Source organism: Phaethon aethereus (assembly GCF_964289735.1).
Source record: "Phaethon aethereus genome assembly, chromosome: 13".
Classification (NCBI taxonomy): domain Eukaryota; kingdom Metazoa; phylum Chordata; class Aves; order Phaethontiformes; family Phaethontidae; genus Phaethon; species Phaethon aethereus.
Genome location: NC_138589.1, coordinates 10247273 through 10257637, shown reverse-complemented (window position 1 = coordinate 10257637; position 10365 = coordinate 10247273). Strand labels below are relative to the sequence as shown.

Here is a 10365-nt window from a genome sequence, read left to right as displayed (position 1 = left end):
TAGAGACAAAGAGCAGGAAGTTTGGATTCGTATTTTAGGTCAAGCTACTTTATAAGAGCTCGCTCCAGAAGAAACTTCTGCACTATGTCTGTAACACTTACAAAAACTAACACATGAAAATTAACCATGACTGGAGAATCCTTCATTCAAGTGTAAAAAAAAAGAAAAAAAAAAAAAATTTAAAGGAAATTTGAAAGGAAACAAGAAAATAGAAGAAGAAAAAAAATTACCAACCTTCTATGTAATAAAATTCTGTTTCTCACCAGCACCTTCTATAGATAAGGCTGACTAGTTTCACTAAACAATATTTCTATATATTGTACTTCTACTTTTATAGCAACTTACTTCTTCATCGACAAGGAAAAAAAGAATAAAAACATTTCCCTCAATACTGCAAGATGATTACAAAAAATGGAATTACATTTCAAATCCGCAGTCACACAGCAGGCTGCAGATTTTTTCTAACCATTGATTCATTTGGCTGTATATTAAAAAAAAAAAAGAAAGAAAGAAAACGTAACATCACAATACTTTTCAATATAGGTCAGTACTGACCCCAGCTTGTGGGCCGTCTAAGATTTCTCCTGTACTGCAACTGCAACACCACTTGAATTGATTTTCTCTGCAATGACAGCTCCAGTCAGACTGGCACCATGGCAGTCTACCAACACATCTCATTGCTATGCTAGGCAAATGACAGCAGCTGGTGTCATATTATAAAGGTGTTTTCAACAACGAAAACACAGCCCCTCAATCTTCAAGGCAACGCTAAATCGTTCAGACGGTATCATTTTTCTGTAAAGAGCATTATTTTTGGACAAAGACCACTTTAAAGTTTGAAAATGCCCTGCTTTTTAAATAACTAACGACCTCCTAACATTTTTAAATCACTTTATTATCCCACCTGCATTGTTTGGAAGTACTTGTTGCCAGGTAACAGTTTAGCAGCCATTTTCAAGGGCTGGAAATTTATTTTGCATGTGTAATATATATACTTAAACACACACACACACACGGAACGTGTGTATTTTGTGTGTGCGTGCAGATATATATTTAATGTGTATATGACTGAATAACCGCGTGTGTGTAAATATATATATATATGCGCACGTGTGCGTATGTCTACATATACATATATTTACACGTTGTCAGCATCCTGTACGCTTCTGGGACTTTGCACGCCATTCCTTCGCTTGGAAGGCGGTGAGCTGACCCTCACCCAACCGCGTCACCGAGCCCGGTGTAAAAGGCTACTGCGGCACGGAGACGGATCCGCCGCGCCGCGTCACTCCTGGGCCTTGCCGCCCTCCTCCGCCAGCTCCGCCGAGCTCCCCGCTTTGGCAGCTGCAGGTTCCTCCAAAGTCCCAGAAGCTTCGGAGTCAACTCTGGAGCGCTTGAACCTGCGGTCGGGGTACTGGCTGTTGTCGAAAGGCATGCGATGGACGCAGAGAACGTGGGTCTTCAGATTTCCCTTCTGAGAGGCACTGTACGGGCAGTATCGGCACTGGAACGGCCTGTGACCTGTGTAACAGACGAGAGGCTGGTTAGGGTTTTCTTTTACGTACGCGGCGCCTGCGAGCACGCCCGTCGCGCAGCCGGGCCCAAGCGAACGCGCGGGAGCTGCCCCAGCCAAAATCCCCCCGTGGGACGGCGGAAATCGCCGCATCCCTCCAGCGAGAATAGGAAGTCCGCGCTATCCTCGTGACGCCTAGCTAAAGAGACGGCTTTTTAAAAATTCTGTGCTTCGGATTTGCCGGAAACGTGCAGCTATTTCATCCCCCGCCTCAGAGCCGACTGTAAATCCGCCAGCCTGCGACCCAAACCAAACTCCTGTAAATACAGTGCGGTCGTGTGCGAGACTGCCGTCTTTTACGTTGGTTAATTATCTCTTTTATTGAAGTGCAATTCAAGGATGACGGTGTGCAGACCCTTAGTCTAATAAACACACTTTGTCTTTGGGTGGGTTTCTGCGTAAAGAATTGTATGTTTTATTTGAATCACACAGATTACTTTTTAATGGAAAGAAAGAATGGATTGAGATAACCAAGGCCTCAAACCTGCAAACATTTACTCCAGTGAGATTACTCCTGTGAGTAAAGATACGCAAGGACATAAGTGTCTGTTGGACCAGGGCCTGAGGTTATCTCCAGCTTTAAAATAAAATGTCCAAGCTAGATCAGAAAAGGAATGTTAATGCACAAAATCTGATAGATGCACTTCTTGCGTGTGAAACAGCAACCGACTGCAAAACGAGGGCATGAATGAAAGATATCACTTCTTCTTAGCAAGTCTATCAATATACCCTCCCATACTTTCCAGATTATTGTGACTTTGAATCTCCCTGCAGTATCTGGTTTTGGAGGTTATGTTGCAGCAATCACATTTCAACCTATGCTGGGAAGTTGTTGATGTCTTTTACTGGAACTTTATGAGCTTTGTCTCTCAAATTAACTTAAATCAGGACCATCTGAGGTCAAATGCGCTTAGCTCGCTTTAATTTGCTCAAATAAATGAATAAATAAATGTGCCAGACCATCTACATAAAGCCAGGATAAGTGAAAAACAATACCCTATCTCCACATTTGAAGAGCACATTTTCCTTTGCTGTTGTGGTACTCCCTAGCAGGCATAAAACAGACGCCGGTGTAGCAGAGGAGGAGGACACAGCTCCCTGCTGTGTGGGAAGGGGCTGGGACCATCTCACCTCCGTGTTAGGTGGGAATTTAACAGATAAGCAAATGGATGCTTGTTGTGCCCTGGTCCGACGTTACCCATGCTGGAGTGGGAATGCTACCATAGTCCTCCCAGCAGAGATGGGAGCCTGGAAAACTGCTGGGTTTAACCTCGTGCTCTTGGTGGCACTCCAGCATGAGCATCTCCAGCAGGGTAAATTCATTTGAGCCAGCAGTAGTGCTTTGGGTTGCTCAAATAACCTGCCATTTTCACTGTAACATCAAAACCACCACTTGAAGGCCGAGTCTCACAAAACTTACTACTTGCTCCTCAGAGGAAAGAAATGTTAAGTCCCGTCCACAGTTACCCAAGCCCTATGCCCCATGACTACAGGCATCTTTCCTTTCTCAAGGATGGAAAGATCCCCTCTACCCTTTGTACAAGTTGAAGACTGCCAGAAGTGTGACCCTGCCCCCAAGACCTCCAACGTGCAAGTTTATGCATAAACCGCGGGCTGCAGTGTGGGTAGATCTTGGACAAAGACAGACAAGATCTCTCCTGGGACAAAGACAGACGTTTTCCTCAACAACTTCATAAGGAAAAAGAAATTAAATCTGTAAGCTGCTAATCATTACAAAGTCAAATTTCAGTGGAAAATTTCATAGCAATAGCAATGGAAGAAACCTACATAGATAACGTTACAGAAATTGGATTGGGCTTTTATAGAAAAATTTCAGCTGGAAGATATGAGGAAGTAGTCAATGAAGAGATTGAAGGTGTCCCTAGTGTCTCTTAGAGTCAGTCCTAAAGTCAATACAGAAGCACAAATATGCTTGAAAAAATTTGAATAGTTTTGAAAACTGGAAGCACTCCCAAAACTGTCTGGGTATGAAGAAGGTCCAGGTCCAGAGAACATGTGATTTTCATTGTCTCAGAAAATCTGAAATATTAGAACACTCAGGAAAAAAAAAAAAATCTAAGAAAACCATTAAATCTCTCCCTTCCTTTGTCAGAGAGGATAAAGTCAGCAGAACTCACAGCTGGCTTCTGGACTCTTTATTTCCTTCTCTCTTTTGTCCCTCCTGGGTAGTGCCTCAGAGTGGGCAGAGATAAGGGGTCTATTGAGTACTCTGCTTGTGGAGGTGTCGAAAGGCCTTGTCCTAAGCGGGAGAAACATCAGGTAAAAGGGGAAGGAGACGTGCTCCATGCAGAACTGGTTTTTCCCTTTTCCCAAAAGATAAAGGCCTGCCACTGTCACATCCACAGAGATGTGTGACTGTATCTGCACCAGCAGCACCAAGCTCCCTTACGGTATTTCCAGTGTTTCATTTGACCATCTCACAACTGGTTCCCTGGCCAAGAACAGAAGACTAAGTTATGACAAATGGTACAACTTGCACTTGCCTCTTATTTACTCCATTTTTATTGATGGTATGGGAAAAGCAAAAGATACCCTGTCAGTTTGGTCCTTCTTGTGTGCTGCAATGGCCAGCAACTGGATGTACCATAGAAGATACAACGTCCCTGATAACTGCTTGCAGAGCAGCACGCAGGGAGCACAGGCACGGAGCGATGGGACTCCAGGAGTGAGCAGGCACAACGCCCATCAGCCACCCTCTGAAGCCCTGAGCGTCATGTAGCATGGAAATACACTGGACAAGTTTAGCTAGAAGTGGTGCTGCTAGCCAACAGCGTGAGATCTCACCAAGCAGCTCTCGGTGCTTTGCCCACAAGTAGCTGTCATTAAATGGCCGCCCTCATTCATTCCTGAAAAGAACAAACTCTACACAAGCAATCCACAAAGCACGGATGGAGCTAGCGACCTCACATGTGTCAGAATAAAAGCGAACTCCTTCTGCCCACCACCGAACCAAACTCAAACCCATGCAATTCCACGCGGAGAATGTAATTTATTAATTCAGTGCACTTTAATAAATCAGACAATATAAAGTGCACCTACAAGGATTCAGTTCCGCATTGCCTCCCCCACGACTTACTTTTTCAGGCCATCAAAATTTCACATCACTGCCTTGTGAAAAGTAAGTACACAATAAGTTAATTTGTATTGTCACTGTGCAGTACAACTGTGGTAAAGAGCACATTCATTTTTAATCCGGTATGAATAATATATAAATATGTATACAGAGTGAGGGTCATAGGAAAGCGAGCGGTACATTGTTTATAGCAGAAGTAGTACAAAACCTAGAGATTATTCTCACTTTCAAAGATAACAATATCTGCAATTTGCTTGTAACTAAGGGGTGAAGGAAAATGCCCATTTCTCTTGGGTATCCCATCCATTAATTTTACCTCAAAAACTTGTTGTGGGCAGCAGACTCTTAAAATAACCCTTCCCAGATAAGTTGGCAATAAATTTATAACGTTTTATCTAGCAGCGGTTGGTAGGTTCTTTCTTAGCAAGCTATAGTTCATATATATTTTAACCACTCTATATCTTCCAATAAAATTATATGAAAGCCCTTAAAAAAAAACAAACAACCAAAAACCAAAAGAAATCTTCCTGATAGTTCAGGAGATAATGCGTAATGCATTGCACTTGTAGTAAGGAGAATTAGACTCTAGGTGGGCCAACAAGGAGGGCAAACTGTGGTGCATCTTTCTCTGATCAAAAAGTGTGGCTAGAGGACAATATATTGTCTGTAGCGGAAATGATCCTGTAGTGGAACAATGTTCTATGAGGTCTGTGACTGAGCGCGTGAAGAGACTTCGCAATCCTCCGGATGGAAGCTGACAGTCTAAAGAAATGGAACAGCAGAAAATCATAGTAAAAAATAGCTAAAATGACAGCACTGGTAGTTGGACTCAAAGACCGTTTTGCGACGGCGCGGGTTTCCCCGGGAGGGGGATTACCCCCGCACCTGCTGAAGCCGGTCCTCTGACGCGGGCCCAAACCGTCCAGCATCAGCCCCCGCAACGGCAGCGGCACCGAGGTGACCCGGGCTCATCACCTTCTCCAGTTCTGACTGTACCCTGGAGAGAACAAGCAGCGTGGATGGGAGGTACTTTCTGCTCAGGATGGAGAACTCTTCTGTGGGACCGATATTTAGGAAAAATCCCTCAACGTTTGAAATCTGGTCCGCCTTTTTAAAAATATATGCTGCTTTATTGATTTCGACTTGGAGAAAAAACAAGTTTGTTTTCTTTTCTTTCAAGTTCGTGATCTGATATGTTGCTTTGTGACACATCACGTCAGCCTGCATCAGTCACATGGAGTTCGGTTTCATAACGTGGCATGACTGATGCGGCCCAACATGGCGCATCAGCTGAACAGAGTCAGAAAATGCAGGTTTTGAGAAAGACACAGATCCCAGAGTCTGGGTTTTAGGACCATTTAAAGGAAAGTATATTTAAAACAGGGGCCTTGGATTTAAACAAAGCCATTGCCCGTGAGTGGGTTGCTGGGGATTCAAATACTTGGCAGACATATGTTGCTTTGTCTTATCTTTAAAACTCAAAATGTATTATTGGAACACATAACAAGTCAATGTCAATGTAGTGTCATTGGGTTACTTACTGTAATCCAAGCACTGCTAATAGTTACTAATTTATTAACTTTTATATGGATCCATTATTTAAGATTAGCACAAAGGAATACACAAACAAGGGGGGGGGGAGAGAGTGATGAATACTAAAGTATTTTTCATTAAAAAAATCATTTACATGGTCAAGCCGCATTAATTCTCCACTTCTAAAAATATTTGATCGGCATCCAAGTTCTATAAAAATTTCCACAAAGAAACATCTTATTTTTGTGGTATTACAGGCACATATGTAGGGGTTTGCACTAAAACGTGAAAATGGGCATTGGACTAGTCACATGAATAAGATCAGGAATTTATTCCAGATTGTTAAAAGTGTACTAATCACAGCAAAATCATGGCTTTCTCCCAAAGCAGCACGAAAACGGTAATTTGAAAGAAAAATGCCAATAATACATCACACACAAGCCGTCTGTTGTCCCCACTACACCACTTTTTATTAAATTGCATATGTGTACATATATACACACAGATACATGCATACAGACACACAGACACGCAATTTAATACATAAATTTAGGGAAAAGGCAGAAGAGCAATAAAATGATGAACAGAAAACAAATGCTGTGCAATGTACTATAAATTACAATTAAGTCCAGAATAAAATGTGTTTCTTAGATATGACATTTGTTCCCTTAAAATGCAAAAATGGCCGTGATTATCTGACAGAATGTTTTCCTTAGATGGCCAATAGCTATAGCACTTACTGCAATGCAATACGGCAAACTCATTTCAGATTTCTTTGCCTGGTTTAAGAATATCCTTTCAGTGAAAATCAAAAATAACAGCAATTAGCTCTTTAAAACAAATGACCCCCTCGCTAAGAAATATTTGAAAAGCCTCCAAGGTCTGACTTTTTGGAGGCAAGTCTCTTCCGCTCGGGTGTTGGACACTGAAGATCTGGGCTCTACCCCCTGAGCTGCCGCCGCAATCCCGAAAGGGCCAGGACCACCTCTGGCCACGACCGGGCACTCGTGGAAGACCAGCTGCAGTGGCTTAGGATGGATGGCCGCCAGCGCCGGCGCCGAGATGCTCAGTCCCACAACGTCGCTGGCGGAACGGTCCATGTAATCACACATCTGCCGCGGTGCGAAGTCAGCAAGCCGCTTTAGACCAGCGAGCCCCCGCCTCCCCAAGAAGAGCTGCTTTAAGTCTTTTTTTCCTATACACGCTTGCGTTTGAGGTGCGATCATCTTTAAACAGATGAAGTGCGTGTTGCCTCAGACCCAACAGCAGACCATGAGGGCCACGTGCTTTCTGGGTGGGCAAAAAGACGTTTTGAGCGTCTCCGGCTCTCTGTCAGTGACTCCTGGGCTGAGCTCACGGCTGCCTCAGACCACAGCCTCAGGGGCCCAGGCGTCTTGGTGAGCACTGCCATTTTAAAGTGACGCTATTATAGCATAACAACAAGCATTTGCAAAGGGAAAACTATTTTCATTTAAATCTTGGCTGGTGCGATTTCCTTTTTTTAACATATAAATTTTCATAAATATATTTACTATCCACAGCAAACATCAGAAGTACTGTATGCATTACCCAGGAGAGCAGAATGGCTCTAAAGCAGCCATTCTGATCTGGAGCATAACAGTATGGATGGGAAAATGCTGAATAAATATATTTGTCCAATAGACAATAATGGCTCTGATTGAGCCATTCCACTTTATTGGTCTCAAAATATGCATTTTATGAAACTCCCAAAATACCAGACAGATTAAAGTACATCCAATCAGGTTCATATATGTAATAAAAGTTTTTATAAAACAATTGAAAAGTATACGTTTATTTACACACAGGTCCAGGACCAACCAAGATGGTCTTCTGGGAAAATTACAATATTCTGTGAAGTTTATATATTTATTGGATTACAAAAAAGGAAATTAAATTTTAAAAACTCTCTATTTCATGTTGACCAGGAAAAGCCATAAAAACAAAAACCCTTGTCTGAGGCTTTTCTGAGGATTTACTGTAGAAGTACATACAAAAAAATCTTAAGTATCTGTGTTTTAGGAAGGCCTGGGAACATTTTCACCTACCAAAGCTAAGGCTTTGGGTCGTGTATTTCCCGTGGGACGCCCAGAGCTACGGCAGCCCCCTGACCACCCTCCATCCAAGTGGATTCCTCCATGACCACAGGCTCACTCCTGCAGATAGGCCCAGGAGCAACCGGAGGAACTAGTTCACGGCGAGAGGCACCGGCGCAGTTGCTCGAAGCCCCCTCGCCAGCGCAGAGCCGGCGCTCCAGGGGCAGCTCGGGTCCACGCGCGTGAACCGCCGTCTGGAGCAGCCTTTCTCTGGCGGCGGCTCACAGGCAACACCTTCATTAGGGGAGGGTAAGTTTGGGTTTAAGACCCATCCCAAAGCCACCGTGTGGCACCGCAGCCCAGACGTTTTGCCGAGACGGACCGCGGCAGGCAGGTAAATGACTGAACCATCACTGGCTGCCGAAGAGTCGGAGAATGAAAAGACCTAATCTGTAACTAAGACGTTTCAAGGATTTTTACTTTAAAAAAACAAATCTCCATTCATCGGATCAGATTGAACCCTCAGATACCTACATGGCTTTCCTGAAATGGAATCAAAGGTGGAGCCTGTTCTTGATTTAGTATATTATACAGTGCTTGGTGTTTCTGAATAAGTATTTCAACTTGCTGATGAGTATACTAAGGGGTTTGATGATGGCAGGGAAAAGCAAAAGTTGATGCTACCCTTTGTCTTTAGCACATATTATTATAAGACGAAGTTAATTTCACACATTCCCCCTAAAATAAAAACTGCACTTCAAGTAACCGTTCAATTCCTGTCTCAAAAGGTTATAATTGCTAATTTTCCTTTAAAAGCAAAATAAGAAGAAAAAAACCACGAACGAACCCTGCTATGTAGAACAGCCGAAGGTAAATCGGTACGACACAGAGGCTAACAGCCGCCTGGACACGCACAATAAAGAGAAACAGGTAGACAATTCTACCATTGACCTTCATACATATGCTTTTAACTTATTAAACAAATCAGTCACAAAATTATAGAAAACACCACTAATTTTAATACTTGCTACCTTTGTATATAGAGCATGGAAATTATGATTATTTGGAGGTAGACTGAGGAGCTTGCTAGCCATCTGCAGTACACTAAATACAAGCAAATTACGAAATGGCTAGTGAATTCACTGACGGTGTAAGGGACGCTTGCAGTGCCTGGGAAAGCACACATTTCCCATTTCCTGCAGAGCTGATAAAGTGACAGGATTGCTCAGCTCCAGACACTTAGCACAGAATTGGTTTCTTTTTCAGAAGAGTAAGCTTTTCGCACAGGAACTTTTGGTTTAGGAGGGAAACGGATCTTTTCTTGGGAAAAAAAGGAAGAACATCAGCAGAATAGCTGTAAAGGTCCTTCTAAACAAACATTAAACATTATGCGATCCTTGAAAAAACAAAAATTCCGAAAAAAAGCTGGAGACTTTGCTTTCTAAGGACTCGCGTATTTCAGATGGCTGCCGGCGGGTGAGTCGGGCCGGCGCGGCGCAGCACCCCGTGCACGATGGCACACCAGTTTGGGTTTTGACATGACAACATGAGTTACGAGCCCGGTGCCTCAGCAGGCTCCAAACGAGGTTAGTGGGAATGCTGTCATTGATTGAGCTTGAAATGCCAGACTATCATTGTCCCATGCTTTGGGAAATTTAATTACATTTAATTTTTCATATTTATTTACTTTGGTTTATACACATAAGTAGAGGACAGAGTTCTTATCAAGGGCACTGGGTACCTGTTGTAAAGAGTAGGCCACTTCTGGCTGAATTTAAAAAGGCAACCGTTACGGCAATTTATAAATTCCTCAGTCATACCTCCCTTCCTAATCCTAAACTCACAACAGGTCGGTCAAAAATACAAGCACTCCTCTCCAGCCGCACCCCCGCTCTGGTACCAGTTCTTGCTCTCCCAAAGCGCAGGGGCACGGCCGGCACGGCCCCACACCTCTGCCGCCGCGGCCCCTCCGCACGAGAGCAGAGGTACCCAAGCCCCGGGAGTAAGCGGGTTGCAGCCCTCTGACAGCCTTCTCTTGCTCCGGGGCTTTGGGCATCCGAGCAGACTGCAGCTGAGGAAATGTATGTCGGAGGTGAGCGGCAGGCTTTTCT

The 10365-nt window shown here is 43.6% G+C and overlaps 1 protein-coding gene across 1 annotated transcript in view; it reads right to left on the bottom strand.

Moving 5' to 3' along the window:
* Positions 1 to 1285: 1285 nt before the first annotated feature.
* The window catches only part of ZNF536 (zinc finger protein 536), a gene marked incomplete at its 3' end in the record, with an annotated part of 187580 nt that continues 178500 nt past the window's right edge, over positions 1286 to 10365 (bottom strand). The window contains exon 4 of the mRNA XM_082005497.1: positions 1286 to 1521. Within this exon, the coding sequence (XP_081861623.1) occupies positions 1286 to 1521 (236 nt within the window). The remainder of the gene's footprint in view (positions 1522 to 10365) is intronic.